This window comes from Aegilops tauschii, chromosome 2 (genome assembly GCF_002575655.3).
Source record: "Aegilops tauschii subsp. strangulata cultivar AL8/78 chromosome 2, Aet v6.0, whole genome shotgun sequence".
In the NCBI taxonomy this organism is placed as follows: Eukaryota; Viridiplantae; Streptophyta; class Magnoliopsida; order Poales; family Poaceae; genus Aegilops; species Aegilops tauschii.
Genome location: NC_053036.3, coordinates 424,268,690 through 424,290,583, shown reverse-complemented (window position 1 = coordinate 424,290,583; position 21,894 = coordinate 424,268,690). Strand labels below are relative to the sequence as shown.

General features: G+C 46.7%; 2 protein-coding genes across 2 annotated transcripts; one reads left to right on the top strand and one right to left on the bottom strand.

Annotated features, from left to right (window-relative positions):
* The first annotated feature begins 2,089 nt into the window (after nt 1-2,089).
* On the top strand, nt 2,090-2,458 carry LOC141041084 (uncharacterized). The gene has a single exon (XM_073507195.1). The coding sequence runs from the start codon at nt 2,090-2,092 to the stop codon at nt 2,456-2,458; it is 369 nt and encodes a 122-aa protein (XP_073363296.1).
* A 901-nt stretch (nt 2,459-3,359) lies between these two features.
* Nucleotides 3,360-6,049, bottom strand: LOC109749966 (uncharacterized). Its single transcript, XM_020308901.4, has 4 exons — nt 5,038-6,049; nt 4,742-4,939; nt 4,390-4,669; nt 3,360-3,680 (listed from the first exon to the last, which is right to left on the bottom strand). Exons 1-4 carry the CDS (start codon nt 5,926-5,928, stop codon nt 3,643-3,645), a joined length of 1,407 nt encoding a protein of 468 aa, XP_020164490.1. The 5' UTR covers nt 5,929-6,049; the 3' UTR covers nt 3,360-3,642.
* Between the last annotated feature and the right edge of the window lie 15,845 nt (nt 6,050-21,894).

Genomic DNA, 21,894 nt, shown 5'->3' with positions numbered 1-21,894 from the left:
TACTCCATCACACTACACTAACACATACCATCGGACTACCAAAATTTGGCATGTTTGGCTATGGTGGAGTTCATCCACGGCTGCCCTTGCCCTTCCCGGCGCCCTTGCCGTCTTTCTCGCGGAAGTACCGGTCGTAGACGCAGTACGAATCGAGACGAATCTGCTCGTCGTCGGAGCTGTCCACGCCATCGTTGTCCTCCTTCTCCTCCTTTGGTGGCAGTCCGGCCATGGCACAGACCGCCCGATTCTGGTCACGGGAGAGGGCGCGCGTGTTCCTCCGCTGCCGTTTCTTCATAATGCGGGCGCGGATGGCTTCCTCCTCTGCGGCCGCTTGCGCCGCCGCCATTTCCGCCGCGATACGGGCCTCGGCGGCCCTTATCATCTCCTTCCCACGGCGGGCCGCCCGTTCCGGTGGGACTCATACTCTGCCCGACCGGTGACGGGGAAGGAAAGGTGTTCTGGCCGGGACCGCAAGGATCCAGCACCAAAGGACTCGAGCGCCCGGTGAGCCGACGTTATGGCGTCACGGCGGACAGATCCGTCCGTCGGCCGGGCGCTGTCCTCCCGGGATGGTGGAGTGCAATGCGAACTGCCATTGCCTCCTCCAACCCACATGGGACGACACCCCAGTCGACGGATCCGGACTGGTCGGAGTCCGATCCACTGCCTGCCATGGCGGAGAAGGTCGCAAACCGTCAGAGGTGAGCTCGGGTGGCGGAGGAAGTGGGGTGAAGTGGCTAGGGTTTGCTCAGGCGAGAGGATGGGGACGAATATAAGTGGGGTCGGGTGGGCCAGCATGGACCGGGTTCGACGTGGCGGGCATGCCCGGGTGCACCCGGGCGCCCCCATATCCGCCCCATATTTAGGCTGGATATGGGGGGTGTCGGTCAGCCCGGTCGTTTGAGGGCCGTTTGAGGGGCCCATCTGGGTCCAAATCACGAATGACCGGGCGGTCTGCCTGGGCGTTTGAGGCGGGTTTGAGGGGTCCGGTTGTAGACGATCTTACATTTTTCGACATGGAGGAGACAAGGGTGGTCCATCACACATCTAGCTGGGAACATGTTGCCATGGAGACCGGGACAGTCGATGGCACCCTCACCGGATCCGGCGGCTGTGGCGATGACCAAAGAGTATGCCATGGTGGTGATCGCCGATATGACATGAGACTTAGAGCACCTCCACTCGCGCCCCCAACAGGCCCCCCAGGGCGAGTTTTTTTTGCGCCGGCAACGAAAAAAAACCAGTCACCCCCCGCCGGACACCGAATTCGCCGGTTCGGCCCATTTTTTGGCCCGTTGATCCCAGGCCGAACCCACCGCACTAGGGGTGCTTGGGGGCTCCGGCGGAAGGAAAAGCCGCGCCTGGGCCACCACTGTCAGGCGAAAAAAGTATTTTGCACGTCCAGATTAGCCCCCTGCGCGAACGCCCCCTTCCGTCGCCGTGCCGATCCCGGCACCGCCTACCTGCCCACCGCCACTAGAAAAGGCCATTTCCCCCGCCGGAAAAGAGAGGGTTCGCCGCGGCAGCCTCCATCCCGCTCCTGGGCAAGCTTTCCGGCGCTCCGGCCACGCAGGCGGGGATACCGGCGGCTGTGCACCTACCACGCCTGCCTGGTGTTCGGCAATTTGTCTGCTCGGCGATGGACCCGGAGGACAAGGAGGCGTTCGCGGCGCTGGTGGAGGAGGAAGCCGATACCGACGCCCAGGACGAAGAGCACCTCATGGTCCTCGCCGCTCTAGCCGGCCTGTTCACGAGCAATGCAAAGCCGCGGCGAGGTGGCTCGGGCGCCGGGACGGCTGAAGGCAAAGCAAAGGCGTCGATTAGAAGGCTATTGCTTGCTTTACGCCGACTACTTCGCCGATGCTCCACTACACGGCGAGAAAGTATTTCGGCGCCATTTTCGGATGAGCCGAAAGCTCTTCCTCAGGATTGTGAATTCCATCGGTGAGCTCGACGGCTACTGTAAGTGCAAGAAGGATTGCACCGGCACACTTGGATTCACCTCACTCCAGAAGTGCACGAGAGCTATGATGATGCTTGCATACGGAGCTTCCGGTGGTAATGTGATATACAGGAAGACTATGAACGCATGGCCGAGTCCATCACCATTGAGTGTTTGTACAAGTTCTGCAGGGCAGTGGTGGTAGTGTCTGGACCACGATACTTGAGATCACCCAATGCCGAAGACACTACTCGGATCCTAGCACAAAATGCAGCAAGAGGATTTCCTGGAATGCTTGAAAGCATCGACTGCATGCATTGGGCATGGAAAAACTGTTCATTTGCTTGGCAGGTGGCCACACAGGACCTTTGGATTTTGCGCTCCTTCTTTGGCATGCTAGGAACTCACAATGACATGAACATACTACAGTGCTCGAATGTCTTTGCCAAGCTTGTTGAAGGTCATGCTCCTCCGATGAACTTCGAGGTCAATGGGCGCCACTACAATAAGGGATAGTACCTAGCAGATGGCATCTATCCGAGATGGTCCAGATTTGTAAAGACTATCTCAAACCCCCGTGCCAGGAGGCAAAAACGCCTACTTTGTCAAGTGTCAGCAGGCTTGCAAGAAGGATTTCAAGCCCCTTGGGGGGCCAACGGCTGGAGATGCTCTTGGGCTGCTGCAGCAACGAAGCCCAAGATTTTTTTGCTCGACACGAAAACATTGAGGCATTGCCCTCCTGTGTAAACACAAAATCAAAATAAAGGGAAAATAAAGACAAGAAAAGAGAACATGCTATCAGGGTTGCAGCGGCTCATCTAGAAAAAAGGGTTGCAGCGGCTACAACTCAAAGATTCAGCTCAAGATTACCCTCAGGCCTCAGTTAACTAGCTATTAATCTTATTATAATGGATAATAACTGGATTTGATCCCCTCTGCCCTGGTCAATTCTTGATAAGCCAAGGAGTACATACTCTCTCAGATAAACATCAGCAGGATCACACACACCATTGATGTTGGTGTTTGTGTACATCGGCACTTCTGATTGTATACAAATATATCCAAATGAAACATCAGCAAACAGTACACACAAATGCGTGAGTTTGTTCAAAACAATTATGCCTGGAGCTTGTGACGCAACTCTTCACCACCAGCTGTACAAAGTGACCCTAGCTGCATCCTCTGTCTATCAAGTTCAGAGGGAACCGAAAGCAACTCTCAGAGTGACCCTAGATGCAGTAGTCGAGAAAAGAGAGGAAACCGAAATCAACTCTCAAGTTCAGAGGGTGAACAGACCAGAAAGCTAATTTGGCTCCTATAAACATAATGAGCTGTAGAGTGAACATCTATTGCTGCACAATCTACTCTTGGTGAAAACACACAATGCATCATCAAAATGAAACAGCGTGGCAAGCAATTGAAACCATAAGCTTAACTGGTTACTAGCTTGCAGACCATAACCGACACAGGTTGAGTGCATTAACTTCGATTACTGAATGGCATAGGAACCATTCAGAAATTAACTAAGAGTGTGCCACTTAGAGCCACATATGAAGCTTCAGTACACTGGCAAAACAACACCTAAGATAATCGGTTGAAGCAACAAAGCAAAATCCTAACACAGGTAACAGAGTTGGCCATCGCAGGAAAGAGCGGTTTTGTTGATGCACAACACATGTCCACAGATGCATGGATGAGAATCATGTAGAGAGGCAATTTTGGCTACCGTGCATTAACCCTGCAGACGGTGAAACAAGCTCTGATCAGTATCATAATGTGCTCAAATTTAAGAGTCGCTGTTATGAGTAAAGATTGCTGTCGCTGGCAGCTAAAACACAATACAGGCTGTAAGCAGAGAGAAATACAAAAGTACTCATCGAACAGAACTTAACTGGAACAAAATATGGTCAATAAAATTCAGATGAGACGTTCACTTCAGGTAATCTAGAAACTATCTTTTTACATGCTGACGGCAGAGAGCAATACCAAAGCACTCCTCAGACATAATTTAAGTTTTAACTGGACCTAAATAAGCACAATGAAATTCAGATGAGACATTAACTTTAGGTAACCTAGAAACTATCTTTTTGCTACTGAATACAGCTGCAAAATACAAGGGCGTCATAAAAAAATTCAACACGAAAGATTGAGTAAATTAAAAGCCCAACTTAGGCATGGAAGCCTGCACCAAAAAATTCAAATTGTTTATCGCCCACTCATGAGTAATCATATTTAACTAATGAGATCTCTTAACTGATAACTGGGATACATATGCATCAGTCTTCAAAATTTGATGGTCAATACAAACACCCTAGATATTCTAATTCTGCACAACATGAAAATAACGAACAGCTTGACTTTAGGTTTCGACGAAAGTTATCAGGATTAACAGTTATATCCTTGCTGCATCTGGGAGCATGCTATTCATGAATGACAGCCATACTCACCGGAGCTAAGATAGACATAGAATTCCACGGATGAATTGGCCCTGAAGATGTTGTATAGTTTTGTGCGTCTATAGTTACTTGCTGAGGCCTTATCTGACAGCTTCACAATCATTCTTTTAAGCATTGGTGCACATCTGAGTACCAGTTTCAAGAAATCAAGCTCATGATTGTCTCCTTCAAAGCCGTTGATCTCCACTTCTTCGAGAGCGGTCAAGGAAATAGTTTGGACTCTCCAGCCCGAGGACTCACATGGACAATCTGGTGAGCATCTTTCTTTCACCTAAAACCAAAAATTATATGTGAATTACTACACAATGTATCATTGGGGTATGTAATCAGAGCAGAATATTACCGCTGATCTCTGTAGGATGACCTTAATCTTCTGCATAGCAGTACAAAGTCGATTCATCCCAAGGAGATGAATCGTGAGTGCTCCAAACACATGTCCACTTGTTTTGAGATGTAGCTCCAAAACAGAAAACTCAGCAATCATGTGCTTTTCTATCTCCTGAGTAAGGGTATCCACTTCACCATGAAAAATAGACGAGCTCTGAAAAAAGTATTGGCAAGATATATATCATTCACAAATTTAATTTAGTCAGAATTTGTAGTAGATTGTGCAGGAGAAGGTAGGGACAAGGTACGAACGGCGCCAAAATGAATGTGCAGCGAAGGGAGTTGCCCTAGTGTCTCTGTCGTCCGTAGTAACACCTCCTCGAGTAGCCAAACACCAAACACAATAGAGCCGTCGGTATAGCAGCAGCGCCATGAGACCTTCTCCAGCATTGGTGCCGAGACGGAGATGCTGGGGTTCGAGGATATGAAGGACATGGTCAATTGCCTGAGCACGGGGGCAACGATGCTGATATGGTCTGTCAATCCTGCCTCGCGATCCACCACAAGCTCCTGCAGCGACACAGAGTTGAGGCGCAGGACGCCCAAAAAGAGGCTGCCAAGCCGGAGCGTGCGCAAGCGCGGGCAGCAGGGGATGAAGGAGTCAAGGTCGGGAAGGAAGCACGACAAAGACAGCGTCTCGAGCGCGGGGAACTCGACGCCGGCAGGCACGCTGAGGATGGAACAAATGTCTAGCACGATGGAGGCGGCGCGGTGGAAGTAAGGCAGGTCGAGGACGAGGGTACAGCCTATTAAGTGCGAGGGGAGAGCCACGACGAGAGCCTCCGGCTCGAGCCCCGCTGCGGCGAGCAGCAGCGAGTTGATGCCGGCGGAGTCGGGCCTGCGATGCCCAGGGAGACGCTTGTCGGGGACGCGGAATTCGAGGAGGGAAACCGGGGGAGGGGGGCGAGAGACGCCGCCGAGCGCCGCTTCGAGCGAAGCGTAGGGGACGTCGCGGAAGACGATCTGGCGGAGGCGGGGCCAGAGGCCGCGCCACCGGCGGGAGAGGACGCCGGTGCGCGCGGCGGCGCCGGCGCATCCGAGTCGGGCGAGGATGAGGAGGAGCAGGTCGTCGGGAAGGACGCTGATGCAGTCTGGTCCGCCGCTAGGCTGCTCGGACGGGCAGCGCCGAGATCTCAGCTCCATGGAAGCTCAGTGAAACCCTAACGTCTCCCCTTCCGAAGCTACACCAGCTACAAGTACACCAATGGCGATGGATGCAGTATCGGTTCCCCTCGTCCTATTAAATTCGAGGCGACCATTCCCAACACCGTCTTCTTAAATTCCCTCCTTTGCCATTTTGTATTCGTCCGATGTCCATTGCAACTTTGCATGTAGTACTCCTACTACTCCATTTTGTAGAACGTTTTTTTTTTTTTGTGCCTGCTATTTTTTATTTCGTGTTTCTGTTTGAAACTTAGTGGACTTCTAATAATTTTTTAAAAGCTTCGGGTTTTTTTTTGGTATACATGTATTGGATAGAAACTTACTTTTAGTTTTGTTTTCTGGTTGAAACTTTGTCAAATTCAAATGGCTTTGGCAAACTACCGAAAATTCTGGGCACATAGGTATTGGATAGAAACTAGCTCTTTCCTTTTGATTCATCCGTCTAATGCAAGTACTCCATTTTTCGGAATGTTTTATTTTATACTCGGCACTATTGATTTTGTATTTTTGTTTGAAACTTTGTAAAATTTTAATTCAATCTTTAGATAGCTATGCAAAGAAAAAAAAGGTACATGTGAATTGGATATAAACTTACTCCTATCCTTTTTTTCTTCTAAGACCAATTTTGTGTTATGCTATTATAGTGTTATACTCGCTCTTGTGATCCAAAAAGATTCACTATTTACAAATTGCTTGGTCTTTTCATTTGTTTAATTTTAAGCCTTTGAATCAATCGCCTAACCCTTGTTAAAGGGCAGTCTCAATGCTCCACCATGTCTATATATGTAAAGCACACCACCTGGACAAAAATCTACTATGGTACCTTATTTAATAAAGAAAGAGAATTTTGTTGTATCTTGGTTGAAATATAGCTCATATCCAACATGGCCCTTCAAACCATCTGCAAGCGTCCGAACAAATCATTTCGCCACCCAACACGGTACCTTATCGGTCCGTTGACGCGTCCGGATGTCTGTTTTCCCCCAAACCGAAAGCAAACTGAGGGGGAGGCTTTGCGGGAGTCCGAACCGCCACCACGTAGGATTTCGACACCCCTGACACACAAATCCCCCTCCTGGTCCAGTTCTCTGCCATTCCACCCCTGCTTTGCATATGCACCCTCATCGCCCGTCACCGCCGTTGTACCTCTCCGGCCACCGTCGTGGCATCCTCGGGCGTCTGCAGCCCCCACCAACACGCTTGCCCGCCTTGGACTACGCCCCTGCCCACCCAGGATCCCTCCGCAGCCAGTTACCCTCTGTTCCCTGCCAGCAACATCCATAGCGGACACCACGCCCGGTAGGTGTTCAGTCAAATTTCATTGAGCTTTTTCCTTGAGCTTTTTATTGTTTCCTAGAGTAATTCGATGACGGGGTACTCGATGATTGAGGATGAGTTGTTGTGCGATGTGAGGTTGGTTGTATTTGCAGACTTTGTAGGCAGGAAGTCAAGGGGCCGATCTGTTGGCAATGCGTGCATGCGTCGTTCCATAAGCAAAAGAACTTCATTCCTACGACATGCACGTCTTCCATGAATGTAATGTGAAGTCGATATTGCATCGATGGACACCATCTGCAGCTCCGTCATGAAGTATTGCGGTGCAATTCACCGAGTGGAGATAAAGGTGGCCATTTGGCTCGCCAACCATGGAGATCAAAAGTTTTGCTTCTTATTGGTCTACGTGTTGGTTTAATGCATTCACTCACTCAATGTTGTTGTACATATTGTATAACATACGATGTCGTGTTGTACTACATGACTGAGGGCAAGCCATTCAAGCACATACATTATTGGCTGAAGCTTAAGGGGCAGTATATGTGGGATGACATGTGCCATTCTGACTCAAATATTGTTGAATTTGGAATCGATGAATTCAAAAAACTTGTTGAACATCCGGTTATCTAGGATGCAATATTTAAATTTGAACTATTGTGTACCAGGGATATTTGCATATTATTTATGGATAAATCGTGTTGTTCTCTATAATTATTTTGAGTGTTGTGGACTTAGAAAAAATCAAGGGTGTACATTTAGAGGACAAGGTTAAATGGTTGGATCCTGCATCAGTGTTCGTGGACTGGTCCGGACCAGTCCACGTCCACGGACAAAAATTGTGTCTGTTTTAGAGGATGGCGTTGGAGATGCCCTAACACCAAAACCAAGACAACTAATATTTTTCTCTCTCAAAAATTGCATTAAACGAGAGTACTTTTAGTTAAAGTACTAAGATATACCAGTGAAAAATGTATTGGTTTTCTAGACCTAGCAATGATCAATTTTAGATTATTATTATTATCATATCTCTCTATAATTATTGATAGCCTTTTGATCGGAATTGTGTGTCATTCTACATTCAAATGGCTAGATTTTTCTGCACATGAGCACATCCATGCCACCTCAATTATTGATAGTTGTTCGATTGAAATTGTGTGTCATGGGCAAGTCATGCATGCACAAATAAATTACCTTTTTCAAGTAATTTCTTTGTTAATTTTTGTGCGGTCATGGATGGTATGCGTGTTAGACGTTTGAAGCGAAATATATAGACCATGCTTCACACTTTTGTTAAAATATGCGTCCTGTTAAGTTCAATTCAAAACTTTTTCCTTTTTATACATCATTTTAAATTCTTATGGTTCATTTTTTAGAATACAAACCGAGAACACTCTTACATATTTTCAGTCAGTTTTAGTTACTTTTAGCACCTATTAATTCACTTGTTTCAATACGGCTCCCACAACAACAACACACAGTCATTTTAGTCATTTTTTTATATCGAGACGACTAACAATTCTTTTGAATCTTGCTCGTTCATCCATATCTTTTGAGATCTGAAACTTGGCAGTGCACATGTTGGCTAGGGCTAGCGAGTTTTTTGTTTTCTTTTTTTCATGGTGAAGCTCTTGTAGATGAATAAAATGCTTGATGCTCTCCTGGAAAAAGTCACTCTTGTGAGGTGCATGGTCGAAGGGAGGAATCAAAATTTGTTGTGTTATACAAACCCAAGCCATCAGCAAGGCTTTTTTTTCTTTACGGATCAAGTTTTCTGCCAAAGGGCAATGGTACGTTCGGTTGCCCGAAAACTCAATTTTACTATCCTAAAAAAATCAAATGATTTTTTTTAGAAATATAGAGAAATACCTACCAAAAAACGCACACAACTAGGGTAATGACACATTGATGGTTGCTTCCACCCAGGTCATCAGTTCAGATCCTACGAACTAGAGCTCAATTTTCACTTTTGCAGCCGAAGGGCAAACATGATGAGAGATTTTGATTGTTTTTAACAGAAAAAGGCGCATGAGGCGCCAACTTTATTCAGCTAAAGAGCATAGTACAGCATGGATTACACAACCATGTATACTTTGAACAGAGAGCAAGGAGAGAACAATGCAGTTTCTATGACAGTGAGTTGAATTTGTACATCCAAAGATATGACTTGGTGGGCAACACGGAAATTCCCAGGGGATGCACCTGCTAAGCCCTGCATGGCCATTTGATTGCTTCGCGATTCATGTAGTAGTTGAATACCGCACGAGGGCATAGTAAGTTTTAAGTTTCAGTGTGACTTTTTATCTGAAACTTTCGATTTTCTCGCTCGCTCTTACCAAGTTTCATAGATAAATTTTGAAGACATTTTTTTGTCGTTTGTAGGCACAAAAAACATTTTTATCGGTCGCTCGTACTAAGTTTCAAGAGTTGAAACTTAACATTTATTTTCAAAATTCGTCAAAACATATTCAAATTCAATCTTATTTGAAAGCCCTCGTCACAAGAAACACGAATATGAAAGCATAACTTAATTTGGATTGTTCTTTCAAAAGATATAAAAGGTTTGAAAATCGGAAGCCAAAAATAAAAAAGCGCGCATGCGACTTGGTGCCCCCCACTTGCGTGCCCCACATCCACTCCCGTGAGCAACATTGTGGGCAATGCCATTCAAACTCCTAGGAATGTGGAACACGTATGGATGTGACCGTTCAAAGATGGCGAAGAAAATATGCTAGAGGTTGTCTGATGGCCCTATGAATCTTATCTAAATCACATGCCTTATTGATGTCGCCTTCGCCAATGTGAGAATATTTCAAGGAATGAGGGTGGTCCGACTTGAAGAAGATTAGTTGTTGCTTCTGCTAGGAGGAGGCATGCTGCTCCTGCTTGGACGGGAGAATTTGTGGGAGGTAGAGAGGCTTGAATTTGAATTTGTATGCTTGACTCCCCTTCGGGAATAAATATGAAAACTCCTATTCTTGTAGCTTTTGCATTGGGCCGCGGGCCTGGGATATTTGTAGAGTTGAATGCAACATCTAAGTAGATTTTTGGTCCCACAATAAGGTCCCTTTTGATGGTATTTCTTTGCAACAAGAAAATATCAACAAGTTGTGAAGGAAGAGTGGACACAATCTGTTGCTTATTATCCTTTCACCCCTCCTATAACGCTTGACATTCAACATTGGCTATGGCGACATGATGAACCTAATGAGGCAAGCCATTCTTCCTAGCAAAAAGGACTTCATTTCTTGACTTCCAAATGCACCAAAGAAAATTGAAAATAATATGAATAGAAGGTTATTGCGTTCGGTGGGATCGTGGATCCGGTATCGGCTAGTAGGCGTATCAGTAACCGGATCCAGGAACAACCCGATGCGGACGACTTGCAGTCAGGGCGTGCTATGAGGGCAGCCAAGCTTCAAGATGTCGAGGCGACTACAGGTATGTCATTTAATAAAAGTTGTTCCATTATGCATTTTACTGAACTTGAGATTATAAATAAGGCAAACGGCCTAGGAGTCTCACTAGGTTCTAATGGGAAGGAAGTTGCCAAATCTGTTAATGACATGTTAGACTTAGAAGCCGAGCGGGCATCTAAAATTATTCGTAATATGGCGGCAGTACGGCCAATGAATGATGAGGAGGTTAACAACTTAGGTATTATGGCCCTGGAGAGTTTTTGTAATGATCTCTTGCCTACTTCGGAAGTCGAAGGAGGGGTTGAAGATTCAGAGACGGAGGGTGTGGTACCGAAATTAAGCATTCAGTCGGAGGGGCTGGATCCCATCGGGTTAAATGGGGTACAGGCGGTGTTGGAAAAACCTAAGCGTTCCTGGAAGAGGAAGGTATATCCTACATCGGCCGTACGTAGAAGTGCTAGGGTGAAGCTAAAGAAAATATTCCATGATGACCTATGAAAGGAATTTTCTAGAATAGCAGAGGTCTTAAAGACTTGGCTAAAACAAGATTCCTTGCAGAAACATATATAGAGCATAAACTTGACTTTATTTGCACTTCTGGAGATGGGAAGAGATAATTTCACCTCGCAGTTCCTCCAAAATTTGACTGGCGGAGTTGATTTTGATTGGCATGTGTTACCTCCCAGAGGAAGATCCGGTGGGATTTTGTTGGGGGTTAAGTGTGAAACTTTAGAGGTGATTAATGTGGTTCAAGGGGAATTTGCGGTCAAATTTCGGGTAAGGTCAAAAGTGGATGGTTTCCGCTGGTCTCTGGTAGCTGTATATGGAGCAGCCCAACCTGAACTTAAGCCTGACTTCCTAGCTGATCTGGTGAGGATTACGGGGATGAAAGACTTCCAATTCTAGTGGGAGGAGATTTTAATATTATCCGGAGAAGAGAAGAGAAGAATAATGACAACTTCGATAGCCGTTGGTCCTTAATGTTCAACATGATAATTGAGAGTCTCAATCCGAGGGAGATTGAACTAACGGGTAGACAATTCACATAGGCCAACTCGTTGCCTATTCCAACATACGAGAAGCTGGACAGAGTACTCGCTAGTGTGGAATGGGAGCAGAAGTACCCACTAGTGTCGGTACGCGTGATGCGGAGAGCGATTTCTGATCACACTCCCTTGCTTTTAGATTTAGAGGATGCGACACACATTGGGAACAAAAATAACTTCTCTTTCGAACTAAGTTGGTTTGAAAAAGAAAACTTTCTTGACATTGTAGCAAGAGAATGGGTGAAACCCGTTCAAGGGCGATCACATCTAGAAAGATGGCAAAATAAGATCAGACATCTCAGACAATTTCTAAGGGCTTGGGCCAGAAATGAAAGTGGGATTTACAAACAAGAGACACTACAAGAAATATGTCAACTTGCGACCATCACTATTGGTCACTGAAAGGTCATTGTTTTTTCATTTGTGACCTTTTCGGCCACCGCGCGCATGCGCACGCGCACCAACCCCCCGTCGCCCCATTGCTCCCGCACGCACCCCGTCCGGCCGGTCCGTCGCCGCACCACCGCGGGCGAGCGCACCTGCCCGCGCCCTCCGTCGCCTCCGTGCGGGTGCGCGGCGCCCGCACCCGATAACGCCCGTCGCCCGAACCCATTATGGCCCTTAGGGCCTATGACAGCTGGGCCCCGCCCCCTATGACAATGACATGTGGGGCCCATGCCCAGAACGTTTTAAATAAAAAAGGAATTAAAAATAATAATAAATAAATAAAATATTAATTAATTAATTAACTTGATTAATTCTGTTTAAATTAACTAATTAAGATTAATTAACCTAATAACTAGTTAACCTAATTAACTACTGTTAATTAGCTAAGCAGTCCCTAACAGGTGGGACCCACCTGTCAGGTTGACCAGGTCAACGGTTAACGTTAACTGCTGACATCATGCTGGCGTCATAATTACCTTTTTCTAATTAAATTAATTCTATTAATTCTAGAAAAAGATAAAATCTTTTTTAAATTAATATAAAATGAACCGTAGCTCGGATGAAAAAACTTTGTACATGAAAGCTGCTCAGAACGACGAGACGAATCCGGATACGCAGCCCGTTCGTCTGCCACACATCCCTAGTATAGCAAACACGCAACTTTCCCCCTCCGGTTCATCTGTCTGAAAACGGGAAACACCGGGAATACTTTCCCGGATGTTTCCACCCTTCGCCGGTACCACCTCCTACCGCGTTAGGGCACACCTAGCCCCGCGCATTGACATGTCTTCCATCGTCATGCTTATGTTTGCATTATATTTATCTATCGTTAGACACCGAGACCGACGCCGCTGCTACCCAGTACGACTACGGTGTTGACGACCCCTCCTTGCCAAAGCAACCAGGCAAGCCCCCCCCCCCCCTTGATCACCAGATATCGCCTACTCTTCTCTATACTTCTTGCATTAGAAGAGTGTAGCATGTTACTGCTTTCGGTTAATCCTATTCTGCTGCATAGCCTGTCATTGTTGCTACAGTTGTTACCCTTACCTGCTATCCTACTGCTTAGTATAGGATGCTAGTGTTCCCTCAGTGGCCCTACACTCTTGTCCGTCTGCCATGCTATACTACTGGGCCGTGATCACTTCGGGAGGTGATCACGGGTATATACAATATACTTTATATACATGACACATGTGATGACTAAAGTCGGGTCGGCTCGTTGAGTACCTGTAAGTGATTCTGATGAGGGGGGCTGAAAGGACAGGTGGCTCCATCCCGGTAGAGGTGGGCCTGGGTTCCTAACGGCCCCCGACTGTTACTTTATGGCGGAGCGACAGGGCAGGTTGAGACCACCTAGGAGAGAGATGGGCCTGGCCCTGGTCGGCGTTCGCGGATACTTAACACGCTTAACGAGATCTTGGTATTTGACCTGAGTCTGGCCATTTGGTCTATACGCACTAACCAACTACGCGGGAACAGTTATGGGCACTCGACGTCGTGGTATCAGCCGAAGCTCTTCTTGACGTCAGCGACGGAGCGGCGCGCGCCGGATTGGACTGGAACGCCTACTAGGCTAGGTCTGCTTCCGGCCGCGTACGCAACGTGCAGGTGTGCAATGGGCGATGGGCCCAGACCCTTGCGTGCATAGGATTTAGACCGGCGTGCTGACCTCTCTGTTGAGCCTAGGTGGGGCTGCGACGTGTTGATCTTCCGCGGCCGGGCATGACCCAGAAAAGTGTGTCCGGCCAAATGGGATCGAGCGTGTTGGGTTATGTGGTGCACCCCTGCAGGGAAGTTTATCTATTCGAATAGCCGTGTCCCTCGGTAAAAGGACGACCCGGAGTTGTACCTTGACCTTATGACAACTAGAACTGGATACTTAATAAAACACACCCTTCCAAGTGCCAGATACAACCCGGTGATCGCTCGACGAGGAGGGGATCGCCGAGTAGGATTATGCTATACGATGCTACTTGGTGAACTTACCATCTACTCTCTCCTACATGCTGCAAGATGGAGGTGGCCAGAAGCGTAGTTTTCGACAGGATTAGCTATCCTCCTTTTATTCTGGCATTCTGCAATTCAGTCCACCGATATGGCCCTTTACACATATACCCATGCATATGTAGTGTAGCTCCTTGTTTGCGAGTACTTTGGATGAGTACTCACGGTTGCTTTTCTCCCTCTTTTCCCCCTTTCCTTTCTACCTAGTTGTCGCAACCAGATGCTGGAGCCCAGGAGCCAAACGCCACCGTTGACGACGACTCCTACTACACCGAAGGTGCCTACTACTACGTGCAGCCCGCTGACGACGACCAGGAGTAGTTAGGAGGATCCCAGGCAGGAGGCCTGCGCCTCTTTCGATCTGTATCCCAGTTTGTGCTAGCCTTCTTAAGGCAAACTTGTTTAACTTATGTCTGTACTTAGATATTGTTGCTTCCGCTGACTCGTCTATGATCGAGCACTTGTATTCGAGCCCTCGAGGCCCCTGGCTTGTATTATGATGCGTGTATGACTTATTTATGTTGTAGAGTTGTGTTGTGATATCTTCTCGTGAGTCCCTGATCTTGATCGTACACATTTGCGTGCATGATTAGTGTACGATTGAATCGGGGGCATCACAAGTTGGTATCAGAGCCAACTGCCTGTAGGAATCCCCCTTTCCAACTCCTTGGCCGAAGTTGAGTCTAGTCATTGAAAAAGTTTTTACTAACATGGTTGTGCGGCTTATGGGACCACGTCGCCATTGGGTGGTATTAGGATCTTTTACTCCTTGTCTATACTCTGGGACTGTGATCTCTCTTCTATTCGGGTTAAGTGAATTTTGCTAAATCTAACATTAGGATCTCGTTATCACTTTCACCCGGAGAGCCCCTTATTACTGATGATCGTCTGCTGCACGTGAAGACCCTGAAGATACTCTCCGCTGATAACCCGAGAACTTGTGTTCATCGCTTTTGCAATTCCCTTTCATCGATAAACTCCTATGGATAACCACGTATACTCGCCATACATACAATGTTTCCCAGTTGATCTTGTTATTACAAGATACCCCGAAATTCTCTCTGTTGTTCCGAGAATCCTTTGAGCTTACTGCCTTGCTGTTCTTTGTCACCCGAATACCCCTACGGATAATTCTCGCACTTACCGAGTATCCGCTCATCCCCAGTTGATTCAAGTATTTCACAAAAGTGTTCAAAATACCATTCGATCTTCCGAAAATCCTCAGGAGCCTTTTGCTCTTGAAATTCTTGCTTACTTGCATTATGATTAATCTTAAGTCTCGTAATCTTATTGGCATCTGTTGTCATTATCATTTTGAGTCCGTTGATTCAATTTGTTGCGAATGCTCGCAATCCTCAATCAGAGCCTAGAATTCATCCTTCCGGCTCGGACGTCATTTGAAAAGTGAACTGGTTATCGACCAATCAAATTGCCGTCGATTGTACCCCTAAGTCTATTCAACTTATCCATTCTTAATCAGACCATTGGCTTCTGATCCCTTGATTTGGAAATGATAATTCCTTTGCATTTGAGCTTTGAATTACTCAGTTGTTTTTATAGTCCGATGCCCTTTCGTTCCTTCTTCCTCTGATAGAGTACCGATACTCGCATCAGCTCCGTTGTAGACCACAAGACCCCTTGTTGGGTTATTATCCGACAGTGTCCTTCATATTCAATAACCTTGTGATCATTTCCATGGATATATAATGCCTTTGGTAATTTGTATCCTCTGCTTGATAACCATACTCTACTTTTGAGCTGGTGATTTTACTCTTGAAGTTTGAGGTATATGTTTCTAAGATGCCCCGATGGATCGAACCTATACCTTCCCTAAAAACCGTATGAACCCGAAGGTTTTCACAAGCCATACCCTTCTGGTATTTTACCAGATAATTTTCTACCATACAACTTCATCGAATGCGAGAAGTGAATGAAAGGTTATGCATTGTAGAAGTGGGAGTCGACCTTGAACTTTGTGTTCATGCCCATGGACACGATGTAGATCTTATCATTAAAAGCTTCTCTTAAATTAATTATTCCCTTGGTATAAGTTCATCTTATATCTGGGATCTGGCCTTTTGCAATCGTGGTTCCGACCATGTTCTCCTTTAAATACCATTTCTCGTACAAGTTGAGCACTTGTCTTCTGCAGAGCAATACCCCAGTCCAACCCCTACTTTGGTTTGTCGTCGAGTATTACCCCCCTGGTATCTCGAGATTATCACGGAACAACATAACTTCTTATGAGTTCTTCATCAAGTACTACATTCTCACTGATTACAGTTTTTCACGGGCTTCGAGTTATTAAACACTCAAGGACATCGATAACTGAATCGAGTCCGCGTCGAGGTTAAACAACTCTTAGTAATCTTCTTTACTTGCAAGTTTGTACTCGATCACGTCATTCCTAGCCTGATTGGCTATATCATTATCGTGCTAAATTTTAACTGTGTTACCGGATCCTTCATCCCGGAGCACAATTTTCGACGATGAGCTAATCTTACGTCGATCTTCCTCGTCATACCATTTGTCCTTGAACAGCAAGCTTGATTTCGAGTTTGTGTCATACTCGTGGTTCCAATAACGTTTCGCTTCATCATTCCTTTGACTTGATGTCATCACCGATTGATTACATCTTCAGGAAATCTCTCGACAATTGTGTCGTGATCATCCTCAACATTCTGAGCTCTTACAGGATATCAATCGAATTCGTGATGAGAAATACCATCCTTAGCCCTCGACAATTTTTATTATCATCGACAACACCCTTGACTTCCTTTCATCGCGAACTTGTCGACATTATGAATACAACTTGCTCTCCAGCTAGTGTTGTGTTCTGCCTTGAAGTATTACTTCCTTTTCTGTCGAGAATGTTGTGGGGATTGCTCCACCTCTTAGAAATTCTCGGTATGATGATACTTCTCACCATCACCATTCTTTCTTGGTTCTCGTGTTGATTCCAACCGGGGTATCAACAAGTGAACGACGCTGTTTGGATTCAGTACTTCTTATAACCCTATTGCTTTGAAGTTAATGATCAATAGTTCATTTTAGCCTATCAATTATTAAATCACCATTCTAACAATTGATCAGGCTACCTATGCCCATATTTCGGGCGCACCTTTCAACCAATGTTTAATTGTGTATGTTTTCCTCGAACATACATCATTATATCATTCGATCCGACAAATGTTATCTCCTTGTTCACATAATTGTGGAAATCCATCTTTTGGAAATCATGATGAATTGTCCTTAGCCCATCAGCCACCTCCTTGTCCTCTCCTTGGGTTAATGATGAACTCTTGTTAACGGAAATCACTTCATAGTTCATTTCCTGAGAATCTTACAATATCATCCCGTCAATTTGTCTGGCACCTTTTCTTCTCAAGCATCCTGAGTCTGAGGTTTCCTAACACCGATCAGATCTGAATCTCGGTCAGCTATGATGGTTGGAGCATATTTTCAAGAGTTATAACATTGGTCTTTATATGACCCGGTAAGGTGACGTCATGCCTAGCACACTTGACCGGAGGACCTATTGTTATAGTTCTTCCTTTCAACAAGGTTATCCATTCTTCCATGAGGAAATTGTAAGACTTATTCTACAAGTTATTCCTGATGCATCCATTGAGTATCCAAAGTCCGACCCTTGCTTGAAGACCATGTCAATGCTATCCCGAAGCATGTCTGTGGTACTCCGATTTTCGACAAGAACATTTGAAGCCCAATGCTAAATGTTTTCTTGCTCAATTATCCAAACACTGTTGTATGGGTAATGTCATGAAATTTCTCTCCCCTTACCTAAAGAGTTTTCTACATTATATCCTGTCATGGATATCATGCTCTGCTTGTCCTTGGGAAGGATATACCGTTGAAATATGTGTTTAAACACATTTTCCTTTCCATTGTTCTGCTTAAACCTGATAATCATATTTTTCCTTTCCATTGTTTGGTTTAGCCTTTCTTGTGATCTGTATGACCTAAGCAGTAATATTCTCCTGCTATTGTAAACACCCCAGTGTACAATTCTGTCAGAAAGACCCTGTTACTTTTGATTGATGACATTCCGGTAACCACCGATGGATGAGAACTTTGCCTATTGGTCCGCCTCGTTCAACGAGCAGGAAGATGGTTCTCTTCGTCCCTCGCCCATGGTACCGACGTTGTTGCCGACATAACTGACAGGCTATCCGCTGACATGTGTTGCCTACATGGTCATACAAGACGTCACCGCCCTTCCTACTTTTAACCCACATGGTGGGCCCATAACCCACAGTTCCACAGGATCGAAACCTGGCTCTCCTGTACACCCCTGTTGCTAAAGTTATTTCTCGCGTTTGGCTTCGTATGTAAATCGCGAGCCAACTTCCTAATGATCCATTCCGGTATCAGACGCAATACTTATTCTCGTTGCTCTGGACCCCTTTCACACTTTGTTTCAGGCATCGAACGATTGTCTGCCCGCTCGAAACTTCCCATGATACCTCCTTACCTTGCTCTCGATATTTTCGTAAGTTTTAATTCGAGAGTTACTTTCGCCACCTTCCTCGATGTTATCGACCAGATAGTCGACCTTGCAGAGTTCTGTTCTCCCTGTATGCCCACCCTTTATTCTTTCGTAGGTACGATGGAGTTCCGGAAGAAAGGATGCCGACTTCATCATGATGACCTGAAGCAGAGAAATGAAGACATCAATGTATTGGACCGGCCTCTTCGAGAAGAGCAAGCCCTGATAAGAAAAACCGCTAGATTCGTTACCAAACCTTTCCCCCTTTCACTACCTCTTAAATCTCGGGACGAGATTTCTTGTAGTGGAGGACAATTGCGACGCCCGAATAATTAAACTACAGTAATCCCACGTTAACGATGCCACGTCACCACAGTTACTGTTCTTAATCTCGCATTAGTTCAAAACTGATTCCAAATTCAAATTTAAAAATAGGCAAAACAACAGAAGTTTTCAAATATTATAACTAAATTATTCGGGTTGTGTCAAATAATGCATAGGTAATTATGATGGAGAAACCACATTTTTATAAAAAGGTTTAAATGCACTTAAGTAACTAAAATAGTAGGTAAAACAATTAAATAAATGCGTTTTGGATTTTATAAAGTACTATACTATTTTGTTCAAGGATAAAACCTTTTGTGGTAGTAGTTATAATTGTAACTCTATTTTAGGTAGGGTTTCACTTTTTGTAAAACTATAAAATATAAAATAGTAAAAGAAAGATAAATAAAAAAATGAAGAAACAAAATAAATAAAAAGAGAAAAGAAAAGTAAAACAAAAATAAAGAAAAGGAAACCCCCCTGCGCCACTAGGCCTTGGCCCACCAAGCCAACCCCAGGCCGGCCCGCCCCCACCATTTAACCCCCCACGCCCCGAAACCCTAACCCCTCACCGCCCCCACTCGCCCCCTCCCACGACACCCCCTCACTCCTCCCACTCCCCCCCGATCTGGATCGGGGATCCACCCCGACGACCGCGCCCCACGCTCCCCCCTCCCACGATGCCGGCGCCCGCTCCCGGCGCTGCCCCGACGCCGCAGCGGCTCACGGCCTCGACACGCCGGGCCTCATCGCCGTCGTCTCCCCGCCTCGCCCCCGACACCCGCGGCGCCCAGAGGCCGACGTCGCTGCGCGGAGCCCCCCCCCCCCCCCGTCGCTGGACTGCCTCCCCGCCGTCCTCTACGTCGTAGCCTCCTCCCCTGCGCCGGCCGTCCCCGTCCTCCTCCACAACTGTTCCCTCGAGCCTCGCCGCCACCCCTCCTCTTCAACGCCGGTGAGGGCCTTGCCCTCCCCCTTCCCTTCCTCTGCTCCGTGCCGGCCGCGCCGCTCGCTCCCTGGGCCGGCATTGCACGTCTCCGCCCGCGCCCGCGAGTTCGCTTTCGCTCACCGTCGCCCTGCACCGTGGTCGCCGTGCCCGACTGCGCCCTCCGCGCGCCCCTCGCGCGTCCGGGCCGCGCCTAGCCACCGCGCGCACGCGCACGCGCACCAACCCCCCGTCGCCCCATTGCTCCCGCACGCACCCCGTCCGGCCGGTCCGTCGCCGCACCACCGCGGGCGACCACACCTGCCCGCACCCTCCGTCGCCTCCGTGCGGGTGCGCGGCGCCCGCACCCGATAACTCCCGTCGCCCGAACCCACTATGGCCCTTAGGGCCTATGACAGCTGGGCCCCCCCCTATGCCAATGACATGTGGGGCCCATGCCCAGAACGTTTTAAATAAAAAGGAACTAAAAATAATAATAAATAAATAAAATATCAATTAATTAATTAATTAACTTAATTAGTTTTGTTTAAATTAACTCATTAAGATTAATTAACCTAATAACTAGTTAACCTAATAACTAATTAACCTAATTAACTACTATTAATTAGCTAAGCAGTCCCTAACAGGTGGGACCCACCTGTCAGGTTGACCAGGTCAACGGTCAACGTTGACTGCTGACATCATGCTGGCGTCATAATTACCTTTTTCTAATTAAATTAATTCTGTTAATTCTAGAAAAAGATAAATCCTTTTTAAATTAATATAAAATGAACCGTAACTCGGATGGAAAAACTTTGTACATGAAAGTTGCTCAGAACGACGAGACGAATCCGGACGCAGCCTGTTCGTCCGCCATACATCCCTAGCATAGCAAACACGCAACTTTCCCCCTCCGGTTCATCTGTCCGAAAACGCAAAACACCGGGAATACTTTACCGGATGTTTCCCCCCTTCGTCGGTACCACCTCCTACCGCGTTAGGGCACACCTAGCCCCGCGCGTTGACATGTCTTCCATCGTCATGCTTATGTTTGCATTATATTTATTGTTTCTTCCCCCTCTTCTCTCGTTAGACACCGAGACCGACGCCGCTGCTACCCAGTACGACTACGGTGTTGACGACCCCTCCTTCTTGCCAAAGCAACCAGGCAAGCCCCCCCCCCCCTTGATCACCAGATATCGTGTACTCTTCTCTATACTTCTTGCATTAGAAGAGTGTAGCATGTTACTGCTTTCGGTTAATCCTATTCTGCTGTATAGCCTGTCATTGTTGCTACAGTTGTTACCCTTACCTGCTATCCTACTGCTTAGTAAAGTGTGTCCGGCCAAATGGGATCGAGCGTGTTGGGTTATGTGGTGCACCCCTGCAGGAAAGTTTATCTATTCGAATAGCCGTGTCCCTCGGTAAAAGGACGACCCGGAGTTGTACCTTGACCTTATGACAACTAGAACTGGATACTTAATAAAACACACCCTTCCAAGTGCCAGATACAACCCGGTGATCGCTCGACGAGGAGGGGATCGCCGAGTAGGATTATGCTATACGATGCTACTTGGTGAACTTACCATCTACTCTCTCCTACATGCTGCAAGATGGAGGTGGCCAGAAGCGTAGTTTTCGACAGGATTAGCTATCCTCCTTTTATTCTAGCATTCTGCAATTCAGTCCACCGATATGGCCCTTTACACATATACCCATGCATATGTAGTGTAGCTCCTTGTTTGCGAGTACTTTGGATGAGTACTCACGGTTGCTTTTCTCCATCTTTTCCCCCTTTCCTTTCTACCTGGTTGTCGCAACCAAATGCTGGAGCCCAGGAGCCAAACGCCACCGTTGACGACGACTCCTACTACACCGAAGGTGCCTACTACTACGTGCAGCCCGCTGACGACGACCAGGAGTAGTTAGGAGGATCCCAGGCAGGAGGCATGCGCCTCTTTCGATCTGTATCCCAGTTTGTGCTAGCCTTCTTAAGGCAAA